This window comes from Fundulus heteroclitus, chromosome 9 (assembly GCF_011125445.2).
Source record: "Fundulus heteroclitus isolate FHET01 chromosome 9, MU-UCD_Fhet_4.1, whole genome shotgun sequence".
NCBI lineage: Eukaryota > Metazoa > Chordata > Actinopteri > Cyprinodontiformes > Fundulidae > Fundulus > Fundulus heteroclitus.
Genome location: NC_046369.1, coordinates 25,237,579 through 25,265,136, shown reverse-complemented (window position 1 = coordinate 25,265,136; position 27,558 = coordinate 25,237,579). Strand labels below are relative to the sequence as shown.

Here is a 27,558-nt window from a genome sequence, read left to right as displayed (position 1 = left end):
GGCCCCAGCTGCACTCATGTGTTGTCCAGATGGTGCTCATAAATTCACAGAGAGGAAGCCTAACCCCTAAAGCTGCAGGCGACAGAATAATGAGCTTGTTGCTTACTGTAAACTTGAAAAACAGCAACGCCTGGACACAGCATGAGGCAGGAGAGAGGGACAGACATACAGTAGGTATAGCAGGGAGAAATAAGGGAATTTAGGAACCCAGATTGTTGCATTTCTCTCCTGAGGACAACTAAATAACCATTAATCTCTCTGCTTTGCATGGAGGGGTGCACACCCATTTTGGATTTTCCTTCAAAGGACAGATGGATGTTGTGGGATTCTTATCCTACAGTCACTATGGCCTCACGCTACTCGGACATTGGAGGCTTGGAGACATGATGGCTGTGTATGAGAGCCACTGTTTGCTGATTGCAAGGTCAATGCTTGCATGTTACTATGCAGAATACTGATTGTCTAGGATAGACTGGCTCTATTTTTGTGTAGCTGCGGCGCTGCTGTCGAGTATTAGAGAGAGCCGATAGGGAGGAGGGGCAGAGACAGGGCAGACAGGAGGCTGCAGCGGGACTGTGGGGTGCCATTACTTTCCATCTATGTGATCTCTGCTCTGTTTCTCAATAAAAGTGCTGGAACTTCATCACCTCCGTCTCCTCATTCAGTAACTCTGGGAAGTAAGTGATTATTGTTTAGAATTCCATCCGCAATGGACAAAATCCCCCAGTGGATTTGAAAACAGCTGCAGAGGGTCTGATACATGTTGGTTGCCTGAAGGAAGAAGAAACTAAAAAAAGAAGAGGCTCTTGTCAGTAACTGCGTTATGGAGAAGAGCCTGCTAAACCTGGGGAGAAAAGGAGTCCACTGCACTGCAAAAATAGAGCTAAAAATAAGAAAAATTTTCTTGAAATTAAAGTATTTTTCCTTGATTTGAGCCGGTAAATAGGACAATTTGCCAATGGAATAAGATTTTTGCACTTAAAATAGGAACTATTCATCTCCATCATCTTATTTCAAGTGCAGGATGTCTAATTGTCTTATTTTAGGGGTAAAAATACTCATTCCATTGGCAAATAATCTTATTTACCTGCTCAAATCCAGGGCAAATACATTCATTTGAAGAAAATTTTACTTATTCTCAGTTCTCTTTTTGCAGTGTGAAACGTCACATTGTAAACACAAACTTCAGGGTATGTCACTGGGAGTTTATGTGAAAGACCAACACGAAATAGCACACAGCTAAATCTGTCAGTAGAACCACGAGACCTAAGAAGAAAAAGTAGCAAGAGACGAGATGTATTAAAAATTTTGTTAAACTGACTTTTCATCTGATGATAAAAGCTCAAAAAGTCCCCAAAGCAGATGCCACTTTTTCCAGTAGGCTGGTGGAAACGTTGGTAAATGAAGCTGAGGGGCAGCCATGTTGTTTTTAATGGGATTTCGATCTGACCAACATACAGGATAGTATGTTATAGGATAGAGTGTTATTTTCCTGCATGGAGTCTTTTGTCAACAACATCCTCACATAGCCAGCCACAGTTTGCTGCCACAGTTTGATGCCACAGTTTGATGCCCCTGCGTAACCCTGATGGAAAAGCTCCTCCTCCTCTGTAGAAACCATCTCCAGCGGACTCTCCTGTTCATGATGGTAATGTTTGAAGCCCTCAGGACCATCTAGGTTCGTTTTTCTTCTCCACAGAGGATAACATTTCTGTCCACCTTTCATTCTCCCATCTTTGATGCTCCACTGCAAATTCAAAGTGACTGAATACAAATGCCTTCCAGACCTTTAAGAGTCTTGTTTTTTAAAAAAAGGGTGAAAACCACGGCTAATTTACCTCCCACTTAACAAATATACGCCACTTTGGTTTGGTCCGTTATACAAAATCCAATAAAAATACTTAAAACTACTGTTTATCGTTTTCATGTGACCGAATGTGGAAAAGTGCAAGGGGCATAAATACCTTTGCAAGGAACTTTAAGCATCATTTAGTTTCTCATATCCATAAATAAGAGAGTGCCCAGAGATGTAATGGCTGTAACGGAAAATCACACAGTGTACTGAGGCCTGAATACCTGGAGCAGCTTGAAGGAGGAATAATATCTCCACACAAAATTGGGGAAAGTATGCATTATTCATCTAGGCTTGAACCCCCCATAAAATCCTGGTATAAAGTCAAAAAGCAAATGTTGCATGAGTATTGTCTTGCTTATTGATGTAGGAGTGCCCAGAATGTTCAGTCATTTTCGACAGGCACAGGCTTGCCTGGGTCTTCACTCGGTCTGAATGCAGGGAGAGCAAGTCCTGCCATGGAGAGCATTTAAAAGTAAGAATGTTGTCTTGCGAAGTCGGAGCCATCACCAAAATGCGGAGGATGTTTTAATAAGCTCTGCTGCACAAATACTCAAACACCGTTCCCATAGTGGCACTATACGTTGCCTTTTCTTTGTCTTCTAAGATGTTCTCTTGTTTGATCATCTGCAGCTGGAGTCTGCAGGAGCACGGCTCTTTTTTTTTTCTGCTCCAGATGCCTATTGGAAAAGCATGTAAATAAACGTGTTTGCACATCTTGTCATTATCAGAGAGTTCCAGTATGGACCCGGCCTATGATAGAAGATATCAGCAGCTAGTCATCAAAGGCAGCTTTTCGCTGCCTCTGTGCTATTATCCTCCCAGTTTTACTTCACGCTCATTGAAAACGTGAAACTAGCAGTCCCGCAGCACATAAATACCAGGTCACACTGCTGTAAAAGAACATTCCCAGGTCGCAAAAATGATCATCTTTGTGCTTTGCCACACATTTGCAAGCACAAACATTATACAAGGCACATAGCATTAGAATGTTTGACCCTGTGGTTTGCGGCCTGCAGGTGTTTATTCTGGATGGCGCTTTTATTTGTTTCGCTGAATAGGATGAAAATTTCCCGTGCAACTGAGATCTGAATTTTTGGGCATAGCTTTAAAAATAAAAATGTGGTTTTCTGTGTGATTGTTTCAATATGTGTAAAATTGCATATGACCCTCCTGCAGAAAACAGGTGTTGCGTGTGGCTGGGTAGCTGTAAAAGTGAGCAGACCGTGATCTTTTTTTTTTGTGTCTAAGTGTGTTTATTTGTTTGTCTGTCCAACCTAAAAATGACGGCGATTTTTAGAGACGGCACAGCTAGGAATATTACTGCCGGCAGTGGAAAACTCCAACGCTACCAAATGTGTGTCTGTTTTCATGCAGCTGGTCTCAGGATTTTCCTAATATCCTGTTGACAGTTTTCCCTTCAATTACTTTTAAATACTAACTAACTAGAGGAAGGGACAGGTGATGTCTGTATTTTTGTTTTTAAACTGATAAAATGCAATGGACGGGCTTGTTTGTGGTTTTCATTTTCTTGGCCTGCACAAACCCGTACTTTCGCATACAGTGGTCGCAGTGTCTTCTCTGAGTCAACAGCGTTAACCAAGGTGGAAATCTTTGAAAAGAAACAGAGTCGCAAACCACAGTGGTGACAAACCGGCAGATGCACCCTTGTTGACTTCATTTGCACACTAACACACTGTAAGTGCACATGTGTAAGGCTGCGCTTTCCCACTTTTGGACGGCTTTTATGCAACGTGGTTATTGCATCAGCTCTTCCTCAGCATTTTTTATGTTTTATTAAGACTTAGTGCAGGAGTTCTGCAATGACTGGCTTTGTGAATAGTTGCGAAATAAAGAGCCACCCTGTAAGCGTGAATTAGAGCCTGCAGCATCATCATTTCTAACCATAGTACCTGAGAAAAGCCTTGTTTGCAGTGCGGTGCGGCTCCTCAGACTTGGTCCATTCTCCTACAGCTACTTAGTCAGAACCAGGCCCGTATTAAGACAATGTGGTGCCCCTGGGCACTATACCTCAAAGCCCCCCCTCCCTTACCCGTGCTGTCCTCCGGTCAAAAACATCAGACATAATCAAGGGGATTTCTGTAATGGATTAATTTTCTGTAGCGTTAAAAAAGACGATACATTTGCACGTACTTGTGGACCAGCTCAACTATGACAAATTGGGGAGGGGGAGTGATGGATCATGTAGCCTAATCTTGATTTATCTATCATTTATTATTATTGTGACATCAGTGTTCACAAAACGAATAATGCATGGTCTTTCAACAATTTCAAGTAAATAATATAACAATTTATGAAAAATATATTTTTAAAGCATGTGTCATGAGGTGCTCCTCCATGGTTGGTGCCCCTGGGCACTGGCCCACTGGCCCTTATGGATAATCCGGACCTGGTCAGAACATGTGGTTCATAACACTAAGGTTGCTTGCTGGAACCTCCTTCCGTTTTCTGTCGCTTGATCCCAGCAGGTCCCAGCTTGTGGCTGGGTTTAATGAGTGCATGTGTTGGCTCTTTTACAGGGCAGCGACAGACCATAATGTGGACAACACCACCGCCATGCTGAGAGAATGGCTGAAGAGGGCGCAGCGTGTTTATCACTACGTGGAGTGGAGACCGATGGAGGAGCCGAGGTGCGTTCACAGACAGAGATGCTCTTTTTCTTTGGCCAGTTTTGATTTTCTGTTCTTGTACAATTCTGACCTTCTGATTTCAATTTTACACCGAGAAAATATGAATGATGACAAAAATATATATTTGTCATTATTTCTCATTTTAAAGTATGAGGCTAGAAAGCCTTGTCTCCGTCACTAGAAGCATACAGATAGTGTCCTCCTGCTGTCTCTTTGAGAGATACATTTTTTATTTATTACATATATCTGTATGACAAATTTCTGTTTGATATTTCTAAATATCAAAGCATTAAATACTTATTCATGTATTGTATATTCCTGGTTACAAATTGTTGATATAGATATAGAAGTGATAGATTTAGTACAAAGTACTTGTATGGTCACCTGGTTAACTAGCAGCTGACACTTTACAGGGAAACCTGAACCTTTTTGTTGAAAGCAGTAAAATGAGCAGCAGACATGCCCTCCAGGATTATTAGCACCCCTCATTAAGAAAGGTAAAAACCAGAGTACCTGAGAAATGAATACATTTGGAAAAAAAGTAAATAAAAAAGAAGCGTAATAATGAATGTATCATTTATTGGAGCAACCTTACAATGGAAAAAAACTAGAATATATGTTATTCAATGGGAAAAAAAAACATTGTTACAATTTTCGGTAACAATCCTTTTAGCACAGATATGACATATGTTTTTTATTTTTAAGTTTATCAAAATATGTTGAACCTTTTTATTAGTAATTCATGAATTTTGGTTTCCATGGGGTATATCTATGAAGCGGCAAAGAGGACAATTTCTCTTAGCCACTGATTAAAATAGGAAAAAGCAGGAGAAATAGCCACAAAGGCACGTGTGAAAGAAAATAGCTCCTCTCACCTTAACCTGCCTCTAGCTACCGTCCGACCAGAAATGGAAAAGTAAAAACAACAAACTGAAACTGTGCCAAACCCACGGCTGGATGGGGATCCAAGTTTATGTAGCGAACTCAGCAAGAAGCTGTCCTTTCAGTAGCGGCGGCCAAATTACTTTATGTCTTCGTTTGTCTGTGTTCCTGTTAAAAATGAGCTCCTGTTTTAGTAAGAGTCAGTCGGTCAACTATGTTGTGTTCATTGATCTGGAGAATAATGTCAAAAGTTGAAAATCTGTTGACATTCAGTCAGCAGGTGAGCAGTCTGTGCACTCTTGGTTTCTCTTAAAAATGTCTGAACCAAGTGTTTAAATGATTTTCCCTTTATTGCAATGATTTCCTTCCTAATATGAAAGAAAACTCCTGTTGCTTGAATTGACACCCTTTGCATTTTTGCGTTAGTTCCTACACAGATGAGTGGGGTCCGAAACACTGGCCTCCCTCCAGATTCAACCATGTTATGAAGCTGAGGCAGGCGGCTCTGAAGGCAGCCCGGGAGCGATGGGCCGACTACATACTGGTAACATCTAGAGTAGAAAAAATGCAGCCAAACATCAAATTAGCACACTGATACTAAATAATACTGGCACAGCAGGTATTTTTTTCATGCTTGTAACTTTGACATATTAGAAGTAAAATCGTAATCAAACTTGTCATTAAAATGTGACTGATTGTGATCCAAAAACGTTTATCCAACATTGAATCTAACAGTCACTGCCTTGCAAATGTTTTAACGACCCTTCCGTATATTTTATTGGGATTTTGTGTGATAGGCCAACACAAAGTAGTGCATAATTCTAAGATGGGATAATAGATGTCTTGTATGTTTTTTTTAAATGTTCTGCAAGTAACTTTGTGTTGATCCATCATATGAAGTTACAATAAAATCAAGGTTTGTGGTTGAAACTTGATGAAATGTAAAAAGGTTTAAGGGGCGTGAATACTTTAGCTTTGCTCCCTAGATTTTATCTGAATGTGTAATTCTGTTCTGGATAGCTCCTGTCCTTTTTGCCTGATTTCAGCTTTGTGTTTTTTTTTTTAACTAAACGTAAAGCAGAAACATTCTGAGCCTGAAGGCGCTCCTGTGACCAAACCCTGCTTGCTCCTCAGTTCGTTGACAGCGACAACCTGTTGACCAACCCTCGGGTGCTGAACCTGCTGATGGCCGAGAACGTAACGCTGGTGGCGCCCATGATGGAGTCTCGCTCTCTCTACTCCAACTACTGGTGTGGCGTCACCCCACAGGTGCAGCTCAGGCAGACGTCGGCGCGTTCTCCCGTCCTCTCAGAGTTATCATCAGCTAAACGTGCTTTCCTGCATCCCCCCCCTCCTCTCTCTCAGGGTTACTACAAGCGAACCCCGGACTACCAGCCGATCAGGGAGTGGAAGAGGCTCGGCTGCTTCCCTGTCCCCATGGTGCACAGCACCTTCCTTTTGGACCTTCGGCGTGAATCCAGCCAGCAGTTGGCTTTCTACCCACCTCATCCGGACTACAGCTGGGCCTTTGATGATATCATGGTGTTTGCCTTCTCAGCACGTCAAGCAGGTCAGCCTGAAAACTCTCACCAAACCCCGAGACTTCATGCGAAGAAGCAAATTCCTCAATGAAATGCACATCAGTAACTGTCTAAGCTTCTTAGCACTTATTGGGAACCGAAAGGTTACTGTTGCAGAGCTGAAGGAGCTTTACTCATTTTCTGCAAATGTGTCAGATTAGTGCTAGATGACTGAGATAAATGCCTGCAGTGTGTCGCTGTGCTGCACAGTTTGTATATCTTGGGACCTCAAGTGAATAATTGGCAACAGGTAACAAACAGGACCGTTAAACTTCGCCGTATGTGGTTTAAAAACCAAAGAACCACACCAAAGCATTTGTGTAAACATTTGCAGATGGAGAGCTAATTCTCGTCCAACTCATAAATGAATGTCAGGACCAGCGGGATAAAAGCACATCCAATTACTGTGAGTTTTTGGTCAGACGTTATCGGTCTTAAAGCCCATTATTGTCCTGCTACAAAGATTTACCATCCAGATGGAGCACCTGTTTTCTTGACCCCTTGAGACCTTACCCTGTGGCCCTCAGGCACTTTCTCTGCTGGTTATCCACCCAGAGCTGAAGTCAAAAGAAACTTGTCCTGCTGTTGTTAATAGAGTCAAGGCACGCATCCACATTATTGCTTGAGATGCATCAGGAAAGTGCAAAAGGAAGAAGTATTCTTACTTTAAATGATTGCATCTCATCTTCTGTGTTTTGTTATACATTTTACACACATTTCAAATGAATTATGAGCTGAAAAGTTCCCTCATTTTATTTAAAAAAGTATAAAAAAAATCTCTCTACATTTCTCCTGCTTACTTTTCAGTTTTCTTTTCTCATTTCAAGGTTTTATTTACTGTTTAGGGATTACTACAACTTTCACAAAGTTTAATGCACTTGTATAATTTCTCTGAAATATTTCTAGAGGCCAAGTCATTTTCTTAGAAACAAAAAGATGGATGGTTGAAACATGATGCTGCCACCACCATGTTTCAACCTCGGAGCCAACTCCGCATGGATGCACCTGAGTCTGTTTGTGATCCTGTTTAACATAAACTTTAAATAAAGCCAAGAACACAAGGTTAATAAAAAGCACATGCTTTTATGCTGTACCTTAAATTTTAAGAATATTTTAATTTGTAAGTAAACATTTTCCCCAAGAAATTGTTAATTCACATCTATCATCTGTGCTGGTGAGCCAAGTTGTGGTCAGGGGGCCCCACAGAATCATCCCACGGCTAGCGAATGGCCCAAGGGCCAAACTATATGAGTGGACACCACTTGTATAGTTATTGAAACCAAATTATTGATTAAGCTTAACAATTAACATAACCACCTCTGGCCACCAGCCTCTTAAATACGAAAATGTTTATCATTTGTTTTTTGTTTCTGTCTTAATCAACTATAGTTAATAACTCATAGTGACTTTGTTTAAAAATAGGAGATTTTAAGTTTACATGTAAACTATCTATAAGATTAACTGGTTTTAATCTCCAAATCAAGAATTGACAACCATTATTGGCATTATGTGTAACCATAATGACGTTTTTGATGAGACTAAATACACCAAATACAGTATATCTGTGTTTTCTTCTCTCACCTGCTTGCACCAATTTGCCGTGCTGTCATTATCCCCTGCAGACAGGGAAATGGGAAATGGATTGAACTTATAAAGAGCTTTTCTAATCATACTGACCACTCAAAGCGCTTTACGATGAGCCACATTCACCCAATTGCACTCAGTAACGCGCACACATTCGTACACGATACGCAGATCTGTAGACCTTTTTACTTCCAGGTAATTTATTCCTTTTTTTTCATTGTGGAAGTTTTAGTTCCATCATCTAAGTGATCTAAATGAAGTCAATTGGGACTTAACAGTTGAGAAAAAGTATTTGTTTATTATTATTATGTGGCAAAAAAGTCTCTTATTTCACCTTTATAAAGGGATGAAAATTGCTGCTGTTTTCAAAGCATCTTATAAATGATCCACTTCAATTCTGACAAAGCATCAAACAAAGAAACTTCAGATTAATTAGCACAAGCAAAGTTCACTTAAATACAGTAAGCATTCATTTCTAACATCGTGGCACATAAATATCACACACTGTGATGTTGACATTTTTTTTATTACATTTTCTTTGAGTTGTTTTGCATATAAACATGAGCTAAACATTGCGTTTGTCATATTGCATCACTGTTTCGGTCAACGTGGTAAGAGGACAAAGTGCTGGTCTAATTTCCGTGCTTGTTTGTGGATGTTTGGTGCGCAGCAGTCTGTTTATTTATTTCTGTGTGTGGGTTTTAGGCGTGCAGATGTACGTGTGCAACAAGGAGCATTACGGCTTCCTGCCTGTCCCACTCAAGGCCCAGCAAAACGTGGAGGATGAAACGGAGAGTTTCATACACACCTTCTCAGAAGCCCTGAGTGAGTTTCCACACTGCTAACCTTTAGATTTGATCAGCTCTACACTTCTTCTTCACCTCTTGACCTCGATGACCCTTCATGATTGCACCATTTCTGCCCCTCTCCACTCCTTGGCTGCTTATCCCCCCCCTCCCCCTCTGATCACTTAGTTCAGAGGAAATGTAGTAATTGTCTAACATTGACCTTCTTCCATTTTCTAATCAGTTGAACATGACATCGAGCCCTCGCCGTACGTCTATGCTCCGCCGGTGCCCCCAGACACAATGGGCTTTGATGAGGTAAGTCCGTCTGCATTTGCTTTTTAATCTGCACTCTTTCTTTGTCAAATCTTATATTGTTGCGTTTTTTTGCCACTGTGGAAGGATTGTTTTGGACGTAAAACCTGTTTTGCCTTCTCATTTCTTTGGCATCGTTTAGATCTTCCTGATTAACTTGAAACGCCGGCTGGACAGACGGACCAGGATGCTGAAAACAATGGCCTCTATGGGCCTCCGTGCCTCGCTGATTGACGCGGTGGACGGGAAGTAGGTCACAAATGCATCTGAATCAGAAATCTGAAGGACCTTCTAACACTGAATTATCTGTAAAAACTAAAGTCGTTGCAGCAGCTTTGGTCTTTCATCTTGAGTTTGTTACATTTCCTCTCATTAAATCCATCCTTCCTCTCTCACTTTGTATTCATTCCTTCATGCTTGAGTTATTTTTCCTCCTCTTGGCAGGCTTTAATCCATTTTTAAGAAATCTCATAAGCCCTCCCCCCCTCCTTCCAACCTGATTGTTGTGTCTTTGCAATGTTTTTAATTATGACCAATTCAATTGGATAAAGCGTTTCTAGATGCATAATGTAGTATTTTTCATCTCCCTGTCCTCCATGCCTTTCTTTTCTTCTCTTGCTCTCAGAGCTCTGAATACATCCCAGCTGCAGGCATTGGGAATTGAAATGTTGCCAGGCTACAAGGATCCATATTCTGGTCGCGTCCTCACCCGAGGGGAGATCGGCTGCTTCCTGAGTCATCACTCTATATGGAAACTGGTGAGGGCTGGAGAGTTTTTTCTTTGATACAATCTAAAGTAAAGATTGTGCGTAACTCAGAGTTTCTTTATACTTGTTGATCAACCAGAATTTGAGCCCCTTGTGAAACACAAATAACGTGCCAACATGATTAAAAAAAAACATTTAAAACGCAATTTCCTTCAGTCTGTAAGAAAAAAAAATGATTGCAGCAATGATATCATCAGTAAAGCTGCGAGGAAGTCTACAGATGCATGTTAGAATCAGACTAAAATACAAAGCAGCAATTGTCAAGCACAGTAGGGCAGTGTTATAATTTGGATTAAAATGCAACATCTATTGACATATAATAAGGGAAAAAACTGTCCAGCTTGGTTGTGGAGATAATTTGGGGGATCCTATCTATTTATTAATCTAGTTTAAGGAAGGGGTGTTGCAAATAAACTGTTAACATACTTTTAAGAAGGTTTGGTATCCCTGTTTTAAGAAGGCATGCATGTTCTGTTCAAAATATAAACACTTTACACCAAATGTCAAGCATGGTGGTGCAGTGGAAGGAAACTGGTCAGCGAGCAGAAGTCGCAGCCATTTCTCTATTTAATTTGTACCTTTTTTTTGTTCTTTGATCTTCAGGTGGTCGAGCATGGCCTCCAGAAGGTCCTTGTTCTGGAGGATGATGTGAGGTTTGAGCCCAGGTTTAAACGTAGGCTTCAGCAAATAATGGAGGACATAGACAGAACCCAGCTGGACTGGGACCTCATGTACGAACACGTCTGAATACACAAATTGGCATTTGTGTGTGGATTAGTCTTATTAGCATCTAGAAGAGCGTTGACACTGTTTTTTATTCTTCCTTCAGCTACGTGGGAAGAAAGCGTATGCAGATACAGCAGCCAGAGCAATCAGTGGAAGGTGTGAACAACCTGGTTGAAGCCGACTATTCCTACTGGACCCTCGCCTACGCTCTTTCACTGAAAGGGGCCCAGAAGTTACTGGCGGTTCAGCCTTTCACAAAGATGCTGCCCGTCGATGAATTTCTTCCCATCATGTTCAACAAACACCCCAAGTCAGTGTTTACTTTGCACTTCTCAGACCTAGAATCAAAGTACAAACAGCTCCAGGCAATAGCATCCAAAGCATTTGAACCTTTGCACATGTTGTCACAATATAACCTTAAACCTTAATGTATTTAATTGGGATTTGAAGTGACAGAGTAACACAAGGTAGCACATAATGGCAGAGTAGACGGGAAATGAAACATGGTTTTCAAAGGTCTCACAGATTAACATCTGAATAATTTGGAATACATTTGTATTCAGTCCTGTGGAGTCAATACTTTGTCCAATCTAAAAACTGAAAGAGCACTTATGTGAGAAGTGACAACAAGTGTCATGGTATCTCTGGAGGAGCAGCAGTGGTCAACAGCTCAGGTGGCAGAATATTTTGAATATATATATATATATATATATATATATATATATATATATATATATATATATATATATATATATATATATATATATATGTATGTGGGGGGTGTTTTTGTTGGGGGGCCCAAGTTGAAGTTTTGGCTCTACTGTTCAAGCTGAAGGATTCAGAAGCTACCAGTGGATAAGTCAAAATGTTTGGCCGTTAATTTCACTGTCTCCAGCATAGTAAAAAATGGCCAAACAGGGTGAAGTGGAAACCTTTGTGACCTGGAGGGGAGTGGGGTGTGAATGCCTCCATTAAATTTAAAGAGACAGCACCAAAACGAGTTGCTCGCAGATGCACCTCAGAACGGGAGAAAATTGGGACGTGAGGGTAAATTGACCAGAATTTCAGACCAAAGCATTGTTGTTCCACTTTATATAGACCCTAACTTAATTACTTAAATGTGAAAATGAAGAATTGAAAAGCATGATATGTTCTCTTCATTGTTGCAAATCAACTTGATCGCATTATCCCCACTATGAAAGATGGTGGTACTGGTGGCAGCACAACGCTGCAGAAGCAGAGACATTGGAGCTGATCATAATTAATAGGAATATAGATGGAGCTAAATACAGAGTAAATATTGATCAAAACCAGCTCAACATGGCTAACGAGGTGGTTCTGGAGTAGACCAGAACATTTAAGCAAGAAAACAACCCAAAAACAATTCAGCCAGAGTTACAACAATTAGACCAAAGTATATTCCTGTGTTAGAATGGTCTAGTCAAAGCCCAGACCTATATCCAACTGAGAATCTGTTGAGAAACTTTAAAACTGATGTTCACAGACCGTATCCATCCAATCCGACTCAGCATGATCTGTTTCTAAAAAAAGGACAGCCTCTAAAGGTGAAAAGCTGGCAGAGACGATCCCTAAAGACTTACAGCTGTAACTGAAGCAAAATGTGAATATAGAAAATATTCATTCATGGAGGTCAAATACTGTTGCACAAAGCACTTTTCAGATTTTGAATTGTAAGCATTTAGCAGCCACATGTCGTCTTCATTCCCCTTCACAGTTATGCACTACGTGGTTCAGCACTACTTTGCGTGAAAACCAATAAAATATTTGGAAGGGGTATGAAATCATCATGCATTCGTCTATAACTGAATGGGATTTTTTTTTTTCAAAACAAATGCAGTTCTCTTCTAGACTTGTAAAGGGAAAAGGCATATTGTTGTGTGTCTGAATGCTGCTTACAGACTGGTAAACTAGTCACACCTAAAGTAGGGTAAAATCAAAAGATAGGGTGCATTTAAACTCCAGGAGCACGCATAAATCCTGCTGCCACTAACAGTAAAAACAGACCCTAAGATAAAGAGCAGTAAAGCATTGCAAAACTACTAATTGCACTACAGTACAGTAATTATCTATACATAGGCACACACACACAAGCGGGTTGCTGGCCCCTGTGTGACTGTTTTACGCTGCGGACGTCGTGTAGCGTTTTAGTTTGTGGTGAACCACTGCCTCTGTCATCTTCAGCTCCCAGCAGTAGCTCTTTAGACATCTGTACTTCTCCAGCTTTCCCTTTCTGTCCGGCACAACTTTCCTGCTCTCCTCTCCCCACAAACACACAGGGCACGGCTTGTCCCGAAGGCTCACGGTGCCTCGCGCAGGACAAACAATGCCTTTCTTCACATGAGGCTTTTCCATTCGTGCCCTCCTCTCCTTCGCCACGGCCAACCTCCTCAGCCATCTCCAGCTCTCGCGTCCTTCCCCACGCTTCTCATGGGCGTCATTAAAGTTTTGCTCTACTCCTTTCTGCTCGAGAGCACACCTTCTTCATTGCCGTGTCACCCACTTTTCCTCCCCCTCTCTTTGAGGAATGTCGGGCAGCGTGGCTCTTCCTGCTGGCCGGTGCAGGGGGACAGGATTCCCATTGATAGAGCTCTGAGCGTGGGGGTTGGTTTGAGATGAACACTGTGCATGTGTGCATGTTCTAGTGTGTGTATGTGTCACTGTGTGGCTCTTTCTTAACACACCAATATGTGAGTCTGGTGTGTATAAATCACTGAATACAGCGTTCCTAGTCATTTTTAGACGACATAGAGAAGAGAAAGCAATAATAAGAGTTGAAAGAGGACAAGGAGAATGCGGCGCAAATATGTTCCTGCTTATGTATTGTTTATTTGTAAAGCTCTCGTGTCGTCCTCATTTTCACGCAGCTCACTTCTGCTTATAAATGCACAGAAACATAGGCGAGAGGAATAATTATAATAATAATAATAGGCCTCATTGTGTGGAGGACGTGTGTGAATGAGAGTCTGCTGTTGTAGCTGAGCTCCTCTGAGATCTTATCAAGGGTTAGAGTTGGTGTACTGACGCGTCACACCAAAAACACTCCGCAATACTCTCTTCCCTCCGGCTACAGTTTTCCAATAACACATAAACACTAATATAAAGCATTTATAGCAAAGTCGATGAACAAAAAAACACGTTTTCTAACCACTTTCTTCTTTAGTATCTGTGCTGATAGTGGCTTGTAGCCACAAGGTGTTATTAACAGAGGTACTGTATCTTAGCATTGTTGAATTAGAAATAATCTTTGGTCTGTTTTTAAAATATTTTCAGGATTAGATAAACAGATAATATAAAGATGAATATTTGATCAATCTGACGTTGATTCAATAATTTAATTTGATAATTCTGTGTTCCAGTTAGTTCAGCTTAGCTATAAATAAGCATACCAGAGTAAAAAAAAAAGGCATCTATTTGGCTGCTGTTTGTACAGTTATGTAAAACATACTTATCATATCTGTGCCTTATCCTCTCCTCAGATAACGTGTAAAAAAAAACAAAAACATCGATTTTCCCTCATTAATTCAATTGTTGTCAAGTCCCTGGTTGCCTAAAATAATATTCTTATGTCACTTAATTACACATGATAATCATCCCACAATATCCATACATACATATGTATGTCCGTTGGATCAGACGGATCGGGCATAAATGTATCTTCAAGTAAATTCTTACGTAAACAAGAACCCTGTTGTTATCCAGAGCAATTCATTGACAATACTAGGCTAATGTTAGCGTACTTACCCTTTGATTTGATGTGATTCATTGATGATTCAGTTTGTAACCTATTTTACAGTACTTCCTGTTAGTCCTGTGCAGACAAGACTGAGGAATGGTTCCTCTGCTTAGGGCCTTGCTTTAAAGGTATACTATGCAACCGGGGTTGATTTTCCAGCGAGGCTCCCCCCAGAGGGCGAAAGTAAAAGTTGTAAAGATGCTCTCCGTCGGTTTCTCAATCAAGCCAGGCGCGGTTGTTTTGAGCTTAGCAGACAGGCGAACGCAACGAAAAGTAAAAAAAAACGGCAGTACAAACAATGACTAACACAGTGAAAGTATGAACATGCACACAGAGAGAGAGAAACCATTCCAATGTTACTTACAATCACATCAGCAGAAACGCGAGGTCCCCGTCAGCCTTGCAGCCTTCTTTTTCTTTTAGCTCTCGCCATTCAGAAAAAGCTTGCCCGATGTTCACCCGTGTACGACTCCTCTCTCTGTCCAGAGCCCTTTTCCTCTTTCTTGCCTGCTCCGACATGGGCTTTCACTGTTTTCTCCCTGGTTCCCCCATGATAACTGCACAAATATCGCCACTGCGCTAGCAACGAGCATACCTTTCACTGGGGGTGTGTAGCAGTTCTCGCCGTAAAGCAAGACCGACTCTCGCGATGCACACGAGACTTCTGAGCCTGTGGGTGCGGGCCGAGGGCTCCTGCAATTGCAAGTACGGTATTTCCCCTACAGACCACCAGGGCGGCCGAGAAAACCTTTGTTTGACCTGAAATGACTCATTTAATCATCCTAAATGGTATGGAACATATTAATTAACTGAAAATGTTGCATAGTATGCCTTTAAATGTCATAAAGTTTGCTGACTATTGTCTCAGCTGCTCTCTAAAACAGAAAGCACTGATGCCAACTCCTTAATAAGCAAAGTGGTTACTGGCTGTCCTGACATAATTGTAAATTACATAATTGTCTAACTTGCATAATTGGCCATCTCCTTGGAATTGCATAGAACTGTAAGAAATGGTGTATGAGAGGAATAATGCAGCGGGTTGCAGGGAGTTCTGGGGATGCAGAGTATACTTGAGCCAGAAGACCTGCGCGGTCTGGATGGTTGATACACCGATAACAAGGCTGTATATCAACACTAAACATCTGGCTGACATCAGAATTTAGACAAAAAACAACAACAGGTATTAGAAGTTTGTTTTGACACTTGGGACAGGCTTAATTAAATCTTCTTGTCTTTGTCTAAATTTATTCAATAAAGCCTTTACAAAAAAAAAAACACCTTTAAATCTGTGACACAAGGAGAGAAATGTGCAAGAAAGAACTTGATGTTCCGCTCATTTATTGACTTCCTACAAATGTCCTGCATGTGACAGTGGACGTAACATTCGGCATATAGACAACAGAACGTCCTGTTTAGAGGACATGATGAGTCTGCCGTTTTTTTCAGCAGCGAGGAAGTGAACTTGGGTGACCTTTATTGAAAAGACAGCTGGCGACAGATTATGTTTTCACACAGCAGACGGCTCATTGCTCACTCTAATTACAAGGCTTTAACGCAGCCGTCTCATTCAGTTGTTACATTTGTACATTGTTACTATGATTATTCAATGAGGGTGTGTTTTCAGCAGAAAAAAAAATGCTAACAGCTTTTAAACAGATGTCTGCTTGAAACTTTTAATTTTAGAGTTCATGCAAAACAAGCAACCGATGAAAACGTTTACTTCTATTGGACAAGTTTTGGTTTGTTGGTTGCCCTTACATCTGTCGTCTACTGACCGGACACTAATGTTAGGTTAACAAAGGAGTCTACAAACAGTGCCTTACGATATGATATAGAGCTGTTAAAGCTTTCCAGACTTTCCAGACAACGTCAACGTACTTTACTTTGATTTTATGCTATTGAACAAATTAAGTAGAGCTGCAGCTGCACCTTTTACGTTTTAAACTGATGGCTGGAGCATCTCGCTACAACATAATTATAGCTCCAAATGTTGTTTAACATCCTAACCCTGTCTTCACAAGAAAACAAATGCTCTGTTTACTATAAGTTGGCTGCTAAAGGCAAATGGCAGTACTGATCATTATTCAGGAGTATCAGATTAACATGTGCATGCCACACTTTAGTTTGTGAAACGAAAAATAGAAACCTTGTATCTTTTTCTTTCGACTTGTCACATGAAATCCCCCAAAGAATACGCTCAAGGTTGTGTTTGTAAGACAAGAGGAAGTGACCAACTCTAAGAGGGAATGAACACTGCAGGGCACTATATGTCAAACAGAGAACCCAATGTTACTCGTAAAGCCAATAATTTCTTTAAAGGTTAAGGTAAAAAAAAAGTTCTTGTTTATTATTTTGAAACATAAGAGGGTTTTAGGAGAATCAAATAACTTTCTAAGGAAAACTGAAATGCTAAGTTCTTTATTACTTTTAATCCAATTCATAATGAATAATATCAGTAATAGCTCTCATGCTCCATTGTTTCTCTTTCCCCTTGTCCAAATCAGTGTTCAGTACATGTCCCATTTTGAGCCACGGGACCTGAGGGCCTTCTCCGTGGAGCCGCTGCTGCTCTACCCCACCCATTACACCGGGGAGCCGGGCTACATCAGCGACACCGAGACGTCCACCATCTGGGACGACGAGGCCGTCGCCACAGACTGGGACCGGCAGCACGCGAAGACGGCCCAGCAGGGGCGCATCCGGTCTGTAGCGCAGAACAGCGTCACCGGAGACTCGCCGCCTCCCGCCGCCCGAGCCTCACGCGACGAGCTCTGATGAAGACGGAGGAGAGACTCGGTGAATGTCCCACGCAGCCGCACTTGAAAAGAAGCTGGAGCTGACAGGCTGTACGGGCATTCACGTCGACAAAAAACCCCCCCAAAAACAATAAATAAAAAAAACAACAGGTGGATTGAGGTAGAAATGAGATGAGCCTCGTATCTGCTGCCTGAGGAAGGGACCAAGCGAGCAGAATCTGGGACGAGGGCCAGCACAGCTTCTACAAAGAGCTTTATTTATTCTCCATGTGTCTCCTCAGTGCATGTGGATCCAGTTACGGCCTGAAAACTTTACCCATGGAGGTTGGCTAACAACATTTACATGATGTGAAAAAGAGAGAGAGAGAGAAAAAGAAAAAAGAAACGTATGTGAATTCCTTTTTATGTTTCAAAAAAAATGTTGTTTTTAATTTAAAGAGAACGGATTTGTGTCTTACAGACTGCAGGGGCGAATAAAAGAAACTTCAAGCTGACCAAAAAACTTTCCCACAAAGCTGTGCACCAACATCTCTACACATACTGTATTTACGTCTAGGTTTGCCTCACAGGTGCTTCTTTATGTTCAAGCAAAACCGAAGCTGTGTTGGGAGGAGAGAGGCTGACGATTTGTACCCAGGTGTCTGGCTTTTTTCAGTCCATGTCACGCAAACAGAGCAAAAAATAAAAATAGGCAGCCGTCACTTGCCAAGAAGCAGGGCAGTAGCAGATGCTTTCAGGGCTCAACGTTTCTGTTGCAGCAGAAAGAGGATCCTTCACAGCAGGCTGGTCCTGCTTGTTAATACTCCAGGACATGGTGTTGCCGTTAAAATGAACAGTTTTGATATTTTCTGATGATTTTTTTTTTTTTTTTTTGGATTCTCCAAATCTCTCCATCAACACAGGCTCTTCTTTGTTCAGTTGTGCTGCTGAGCTGAAGCAATAAAACACCTTCCTCGCCTCCATGTTATCTCTGCGGACTAAACTGGCAAATTTTTACACTCGCTTGGGTTATTGTTGTTGCTGTGCTGACCTGGTGGAGCGTCTGGAGACCAAAAGAATCCCTCCACCAGCTTAAAGAGCAGAAGACGTCGCTTTTTTTCCCCTCTCCACTGGACCATAATAGTCATTAGCTTGTGTATATTGTTGTTTGAAGAGTTGAGAACAAGCATATATTTCTATTGGATGTTCCCATGACCTCATGGTCATTCAGAATCACAGTTTTGAGCAGCGATCGTGTAAAGGACAATATGTCCTCGTGGTGGGCTGCTTCCTGCTGTTCCCCACTTCTGTGAAATATTGCTCACAGTTTCATGCCTCCTGTCCGCAGCAGCGTCCGACTGTAGAGGGTGTGAGATGGAAGAGGAGCAGAGACCCACAACTGGGGCAATGAGGGGTCGCAGATACAGTTTCCTGCCAAATTTCTCACACCCCCTGAGCTTTTGGACAGTGGGTGACGTTACGACCACAGATATACTGGGATTCTATGTAATAGACTAAGAAACTGAGAATTCATGGCTTTCAATTTCTTCCTTTTTTTTGTTTTTTCTTTACAAATAATCTCAGAGGACTGCCGTGAAATCTGGTTTTAGCAGTTTTCTTCAGAAGTGAATTAGTAAATGTGTATAACTGGAAACGTCTCAAAATGGATCCAGCTGTTCTGTGAGGGGCCTTAGAGGTCTGTTAGAGAACAAACAAAATCCTGAAAACTAAGGTCAGAAAAATAGTGAAGAGAAGTTTCAGTGACTCAGACTTAGACAAACTTTATTGTCATTTCGTATGCAACAGAGTGCCTTAGGCTATAGAAACTAACCTGGAACCATGGTTGAATGAAGCCTAAAATAAGTTTGCCACTAGATACGTAGATGATGGAGCAGACTTAGAAGAAGCTGCTCAGGTCAGATCCTTTCAGGTAGTCTGGACGACTTTTCCAGAAGTGTAAGTAGGAAACACCCACGTCCCTTTTTGAAGAACTACACATGTGGAAGACTGTCCTCCCTGCTCTCAGAGGGGTTGCATGAAAGAATCTCCCAAATCTACTCTGGTCTAATTTCTTTCGTCTGAGGCCTTTTTTTGAGGCCTTCGTCTTTTTTTTTCATAAACTTCTGCGCGGTTCGCTTCTCGTGACGCTCAGCCATGTTCAAAGTATACGGTGAGAACAGCGGAGCTACAATGAACGGCTAACACCGAAGCTAACCGGTTACATAAACACTAGAAGTGCGAATGTGCAGCCAGCAGGAGGAAACTAGCAACGCACACTGGCATTAGGTGAGTGCGTAACAATGATTGGCATGTCGGACAACCAATAGATGAAGTAATACCCCCAGAACACGAAGCCAAAACTAACACTGCACATCACACCGAATATACCAGCCCTACTGTGGAGCATGGCAGTGGTAGCATTATGCTGTGGAAATGATTTGCTTTTAAAGGCGAGGAAAGACTTGGGAATTGGGGAAATGATCCCTTTCCAGCAGGAGAGTGAACCTAAACATACATCCATGTTTACAATGAAATAGTTGATAATAGATCAAAACACATGTTATGAATCGTCTAGCGCCCTGTGATGGAGGCAACCTGTCCAGTAGGGGCGAGCGACTTGGACTTTGAATTTTATCACAATATATTGTGGTAATGTTGTGATAATGATAAAAGTGAGGATAAAAGACTGTTCACAGCTTCTTGCAGTCTTTTTTCAGGTAACTGTGTGGCTGGGACTGCATGTCGTTTCTAGCCCAATAAGCACAAATACTGTCCTTTATTTATGACAACAAAATTCTAAATATGTTTCTGTAGGACTCTAGTTACACAAGGAAGTGTGTTTTTTTTTATTACCATACTGCACACAGTAAGTGCATTTAGTTAGATTTTAGAATTTATTGATATGTATTGATGCTCTCAATAAACCAACAGTGGAGAAAGTAGCAAAAAATAATAATCCTGACAATACTGTCAGTGTTGGGGGTTTTCAGACACCACTGGTTGGCGTTTATCGTTGTCAAGATAAATCCAGATTCTTATCATGATAAGAATTTTTTCATAATAACACTAAAATGATACAATAAAGGGCCAGCCCTGCTGTCTAGGGCCTCTCACTCAAACACACTGCATGGATAAGCAGGTATAGACGATGGATGAACTGTCTAGTCAACATATTGACTCAGGGAGGCTGAACTTAAGTTAAACATTTCCTATTTATACTTAGATTCAATTTTCAAGGAAATACATTGAACTGTTTGGTTGAGTTCTTTCAAAATGCAAGAATGGGTCATGGGGTGCAAATATCTTTTACAATGCTCTATATGTGGTGCAGAATAAGAGAGAAAAAAATTGGTACCTAGACACATTTCAGCTGAGGTGGAACAAGGGGAGAAGGCTTCTGTTTTCTTGTTTGGTTGAAATGTATTAACTTGGCCTCTCTTATTGCTGCTGTGTTGTTATAAAGTTCATTTTTGCTGTTAAAAACTTTTTGCAGGTTTTTATCCCCACAATGCAACAATTAAAGGAACATTTATTACCCTATGCTGCCATCCGTTGGCCGTAGATGAATACTACACTGTCTGCAACGTCAAATGAAAAATATCAAAGCATGCTGAACTTAGGCTTTAAAGATGATTCACAGTGTTTAAATATAATGTTGACCAGCAACAGTCGTCTTAAGGCACTTTACAAGACAAACAGCTCCACTTTATATTCAGTTATATAGAAAATGATGTTCAAATAAATTCAATACATCCCAATCTGATCATTTCAGATTCAGATGCAATTATATGCAATCCAATTTATAATACAATACTGTCAAATTTGGTTATTTAATTTCATTAAAATAACATTTCCTTCTTTAAGGAACACAAAAATCAGAGAATCGTCAGTTCTGGGTGGTTTCGAATGAGAAAAATAACCTAGGGCTGTAGAGTAAATGGTGACAATAGTTCTTATTTAATGTCTTGTTGATAATCAACTTAGGTTTTCTACTCCACCTGTAGAACCTGGTTACAAACACACCTCCTTGTTTAAAATACAAAGTGAGGACCGTGCCTTGACTTCCATTGCCTTCAATTAATTTTCAAGCCTTTCTATGACCTAACCCTAACCTAAACCTAACCGTTATCACAATATACCGAACCCGAACCTAAACCTAATTGACACCTCGGTGCTAAGCCTAACCCCAGCCAAGAAAAAAAGTCTTCACTTTACTATTAAACTGAGCAAACATTTTCTCACTCAGCTGCAAGTACAAGACCACACATAAAATCCTTTTAGCAACCATTTGGGACTTAATGTTATATCTTTATAGATGATAATACAAAAACTAACCTGTGCTTTTACTCTTACTCACACATCTCCACCAATTCCTGTTTCAAGAGTTGCTGACCTTCAGGAAGAAACAAACTGCAATTCAATTTTTAATTAGTTAAGCTTTTTATGATCCAACATGCAGCAATAAACTTTACATCACTCTGAAAGATCATAAAGTAAATACTGCTGGAGGTCTGCAAACTTGAGATATAGTTAAAGATTAAATATTACTTCTGCACGTCATACTCTAGGCCACCAGTCATGTGCAGGCTTTGGCAGCCGATGAACGTCACTGACCTTTACTCACGTGGTGCTTTCCAGCTTTGGACTACATTTCTCCGTCATGCACACAACTACACAACAATATATGAATTGCTGCTTAAATTCTGTACTTTAATTGTTAAAGGTATGATGAAAAGGTTATAGCGGAGCAGCCGGACTAGCTTTACTGCTCTATCCCTTAAATTCATCTGCTGATACCAGTAAGATTTAAACTAAGAAAAGCTAATTTCATGATTTTATCCATTTTGTGGATTTGTTTAGATCTCTTTTGTTGGCTTTCGGGTGGAGTAGGGCCGATGCATAAGAGTATACAATTACACTGTGCATGGAGAATATATTACTAATGCACCATTAGATTGTGTGCTATACTGAGATGTGTCAATGCTAAACCAGTCTTACCATTTCAAGGGGAGAGGTGGAGGTCTGGGTCCCTAGAAAAGTAGCTGAGCTTAAAGTATTACATGTAGTCTGTAAGAATGTGAAAATCCTTATATTTTACTTAAAAACGGATTTCACCATTGCTCTTGAAGTCGATGGACTTAATTACTGTGGTTCAAGCTGCATATTTATATTAAGAGAAAAAATTTTTTTTTTCTCCTGTTTTGGGTGTAATTGGCTTGTTGGGGCCCATCAAGTTATTTTTGTTTAGTTTATTAGTTAAAATAACAGGGGCAATACACATTAATAAACCAGTTCAGCAAATGTGCCAGAGTTGGTCAAGATGCTATTTTTCATCTATTATCCGTGGAAGGTGCACATATTTAAAACGTAACTCTATTTGTCAAAATGACAAAAAGGGGAGAAAAAAAATTAAAAGCTTCCAGTCATATAATATCAAACATACAAACACAGGATAAAAGAGTTGAGTTGACATTTATATGTATATATATATATATATATATATATATATATATATATATATATATATATATATATATATATATATATATATATATATATATATATTAGACATCTTGACTATTTATAGAGGACAAAACCAAAACAGAACTCCTACGGCACAAGTACCTTTTCCGAAATCAGCAAACACCTTTCTGAAGTAACCAGTTTAAATATGTATACTTAAAGCCATACGTCATCCCAGTTCACATTACTTAGCTTTTAATATTAAGACAACTCTCTCCCATTTTTAAAAGCATGTGATTTCCCACTAAGGAATAATACAACCTCAGAAATATTTTTTTCCATAACTGAACCAAAAGGGCGTCACAACCAACCCCTATAAGCATTATGGACTTTCTGGACAGCTTCAATAGGAATTGTAAGATTTCTTTGTGAACACGGAGGCGCCCGGGGGTAAACCAAAGAAGACTATAGGGAGGAGTGTCTGCCTTAAAGCAGAGCTGATTTTCCTGCCAGAATGTATCTGTGATTTTACACTCCCATAGCTGAAGATATTTACAAAAGTTTAAGGGAGCCATGTTACACTGTGTTCTTAAATCCTCAGATGTCTTCCCTCCTCCCATCCTGCTGAAGCCAACTTCTTGTCATGATTCAGGATTGGGACCAGCGCCCTCTGCTGTCTACTCTGGATTGTGTACCAGTGTTGTCTGAGATCATAGATTCTTATTCTGTCCGAAACATTTTCACATGATACCCCATCCCCTGATAGAATTAATAATATAATAATTGTGTTTGACATCAAATGGCAGATCCCAATTTTTTTTAATCCAAAAGGTGATAAAAAACTTCCATTGTAATTTTTGATTTTGTGCCTGCCCAAATAAAATCCGACATTGCTTTATTAATCCCAGCTAAATCTTTGAAGTCACTAAACACAATTTGAACAATGTTGATCCTCCCCTATAAGGACGTGGGGACCTTATTCCAATTTGCTAATTTATCTTGAATGTGATTAATGACAGGACTGAAGTTTTAAGTATATAGTTGTATATAGATGACTTGTTTTAAGCGTAATATGTATAGGTAGGTAGTTTAATTATGTAGGGGTTCATCAAAATGATTTGATAAATGCTAGTTTACTTTGATCACAGGCTAAAAAATGCTATTATTTCTGATTGAATTTTCACATCTTCCTTCTTCTTGTTTGAATAATTATTTTTGTTTAAGACTGATATGATACATGGTTTTATCTGATGTGTTTTAAAGACCTAATTATATCTAAACTTTCTCATGTTTCTGGCTAGTTTGCTTTCTGCCAAATGTTTAAGGGACAAATAAATTTTATTTGGGAAAGTTAACATGTTGCTACTCATTAATGACGTTATATTATATAGGGGAAATAAGTCACAAACTAACCTTCATCTAATTTCATCTGGTTCAGTTTTTCATTTTATTTTGTATTGAAAGTCAAAGTTTGGCATTCCTAAAGGCCTAAATAACTTCAACATATACACTATATTGTGGGCATCTGCACTTTTTTAGCTTACTTTTTTTATTAGCTCCAAGTGATTTTGAAAGGTTGCATGGTGGGAAACTCTATTCAAGAACAGGAAAATAATTTTCTTTTATCTGTCAAGATAATATCTGTGTGAACTGCAGGCGCAGAAGAAACTATTTTCTTTAAACAAATGTAAAAAATAATCTTTGTAGTCGGAGAATGTCACGTCTTATCGCCTCATTTTGTATCTATTCACATGAAATGCAAAGGGCATGCAAATGCTTGAACTGTTAATCAAAAGAGAGAACGGCGTCAGTGTCAGCGACAATATGCTAAATACTCTGATTCTTTATATAACAAACTGGAATAGTTTCATAAGTGGGCGACTCATGACTCATTGATCACGTGTTCAGCAGTGAAAATGCAAGGAACAGTGCTGCTGTATGGCCAAGCAAATTTGCACAAGTTTGAATAAATTCACAATTTCACTGCCAGATATAGTTTTTATCAGCATCCTGGTACAGATGTTAAAAAAAACAACAACAAAAAAGACCTAAAATCAATGTTTTGCTTTAGCACATGTTTCACTGAATAATTAAGTGGAGTCCAAACTCTGTAACTCTGTTACAAACCAAATCTCATGTTCAGAACCTATTATTTTATAACATCAATAATGTTGTTATAGTAAAGCGCCCTCAACATTTTATGTGGTTAGAGCGTTATGTTTGGGGCCATTCCCCTGCTGAAAGACCCAAAGATGATCCATTTTCACTTTTCTTGTTGACTGAGTTTATTTCTTTTCTACTTTTGTAAGGGTGTAACAGCGATTGTTGTGGTGTTGTTGAAAATGGGGATGTTTTTATCCGCTGGATTAATAAAACAGTTTTTTCCCTGCATTTTTCAGTTAGACATTATGATACATCAACAAAAGATACACATGCAATTTGCAATTTTTAGCCATCTTTACATCGGTGCCAATAAATATGGCCTGTACGGCATGGAAAAACATGCACACATGAGTAGGCTACATTTGAAAAGATTTTGGGAACAAAAGGAGAAGAAAATGAAGGAAGAGAGACATCTCCCTGACATCCGCCTTTTGCCTTTTGTTTCCACTTCTCTCTCATCGGTGGTTAAGGGAAAGTATTTGTTCTCTCTATCTTTGTCCTCTTCCTTATACTGATAATGAGTAACTTGGCAGTGTCAACAGGATCTTGTGGGACATCTATTGAGCGAATCCGTGTGTGTGTGTGTGTGTGTGTGTGTGTGTGTGTGTGTGTGCGTGTGTGTGTGTGTGTGTGTGTGTGTGTGTGTGTGTGTGTGTGTGTGCTTTAGCAAAATAGGGCAGGATCAGACTACAGTGCTCCAAAGGTAGCTTGGTTGAAAGGTAAGAGTAAAAGTGTTTGTAAGTGAAAATTGGAAATGTTTTGAATGCTGGTCCTGAAGAGGAAAGACTGCATTGCGTTATTCTGTTGATATCCACCAGAGGGCAATGAGGAGCTGTTACGCTACTGCTTGAGAAGAGAAGGACTTTGTTATATAAAATGTTTTCTTTTTATAACCTAAGACGTAACACCTGTTATGTGTTGCCAGCTTGTTTCACCTACTGTCATGTGCTTTCAGTGGTGTAAAGTGATTAAATACATAACCCTCCCACTTTACATAAGCAGGACCCCAACTACCTGCATTCAGCACATTATATGGTATTTCATTTTAAAGTCTTTTGAGGAATAAAGCAGCAATGTTCACTGAACTGTAAGGCACACCTGACGAGCTGGAGGAGACTCTGGGGATGTATTCCCATAGTATAGCTCAAAGGCCTCTCTCTTCTTCACCCATCCCTTATATTGGTGGAGAAATAAAGATTTAGAGTTAGAACATGACCACGAGGTGGTACTGTGGGTTTTCTACTGCAGACCATCATCCCCATCACCCCAAATGTCCGCTTCTTGATCTGCTGCTCCATGTATCCTGGACTCTGTTGCCAAGTATATAAGATGGATGCTTCAGAGGGTCAGCAGCACATCTCGGGTCCTTCTACAGAGGGACATCTGTTTGTTTCAGATTCTGACACATCAAGCTCAAGTTCCTGCTCAGCATCCCCATCCCCTGAATCCACAGAGGAGAGGTTCAGGTGGACCTGCCTCCAGTCCAGCTTCCCTTTCAGAGCTTCTGCGCAGGTTGGCACCTTCCAAGTTCAAGCTGTCTTGCTCTAAGTCACACCAGACACCAAACTCAAGGTCACATCAGACACTAAGCTCAAGCTCGGGATCAAGTCTGCCTCTGCCTCCACTTGAAGCGTTGTTAGCCTCCAAGTCACCCACCTGAACTCCTGGTCTGCTTGTGACGGCGTCCGGTTCGCCCACCTGAACTCTGCGGTTTTATTTTTGAGCCATGTCCTCTCCACCTGCCCAGCTTTGGCTGATTTTAGTTTCTGTGTTTTGAGCATCTGGCATCTGCCCTCAAGGGAGAGATTGTGTCATGCTCTGGTCTCACCTGTCTGTCACTCTCCTGCTCCACGTCAATCACAGCGTGTTACCGTGGTGAATCCTTTCCAGGCTTAGGTTACACACAATAAACAAGAAGCAATAAACGATGGGTACAGGACAGGTTTGTTTGTTCTGTTTCATTTAAAAAAATAATATAATATAATATAGATAGATAGATAGATAGATAGATAGATAGATAGATAGATAGATAGATAGATAGATAGATAGATAGATAGATAGATAGATAGATAGATAGATAGATAGATAGATAGATAGACAGATAGACAGAGAGGTAAAGAGAGAGATATTAAATCTGCTGAACAAAAACTAAAACAGAACAGTCTTTAGGGTCTGCTATGGCTCACACTGAGTTGCGAAAGTTAGTCCTACTTAAATATAAAACTGTGCAATGAAACAGTGCTGGTAGTTTATGTGCAATATTCTTAAACCTTAATGTACAGAACTGTGCATGAAACTGTG

The 27,558-nt window shown here is 40.3% G+C and overlaps 1 protein-coding gene across 1 annotated transcript in view; it reads left to right on the top strand.

Annotated features, from left to right (window-relative positions):
- The window catches only part of colgalt2 (collagen beta(1-O)galactosyltransferase 2), a 40,232-nt gene extending 21,613 nt beyond the window's left edge, over positions 1-18,619 (top strand). Inside the window, exons 2-12 of the mRNA XM_012864869.3 lie at positions 4,393-4,503; positions 5,812-5,929; positions 6,520-6,654; positions 6,751-6,955; positions 9,255-9,374; positions 9,579-9,652; positions 9,792-9,898; positions 10,275-10,407; positions 11,020-11,147; positions 11,246-11,452; positions 17,401-18,619. Coding sequence (XP_012720323.2) covers positions 4,393-4,503; positions 5,812-5,929; positions 6,520-6,654; positions 6,751-6,955; positions 9,255-9,374; positions 9,579-9,652; positions 9,792-9,898; positions 10,275-10,407; positions 11,020-11,147; positions 11,246-11,452; positions 17,401-17,671 — 1,609 coding nt within the window. The 3' untranslated portion in view covers positions 17,672-18,619. The remainder of the gene's footprint in view (positions 1-4,392; positions 4,504-5,811; positions 5,930-6,519; positions 6,655-6,750; positions 6,956-9,254; positions 9,375-9,578; positions 9,653-9,791; positions 9,899-10,274; positions 10,408-11,019; positions 11,148-11,245; positions 11,453-17,400) is intronic.
- Positions 18,620-27,558: the final 8,939 nt, after the last annotated feature.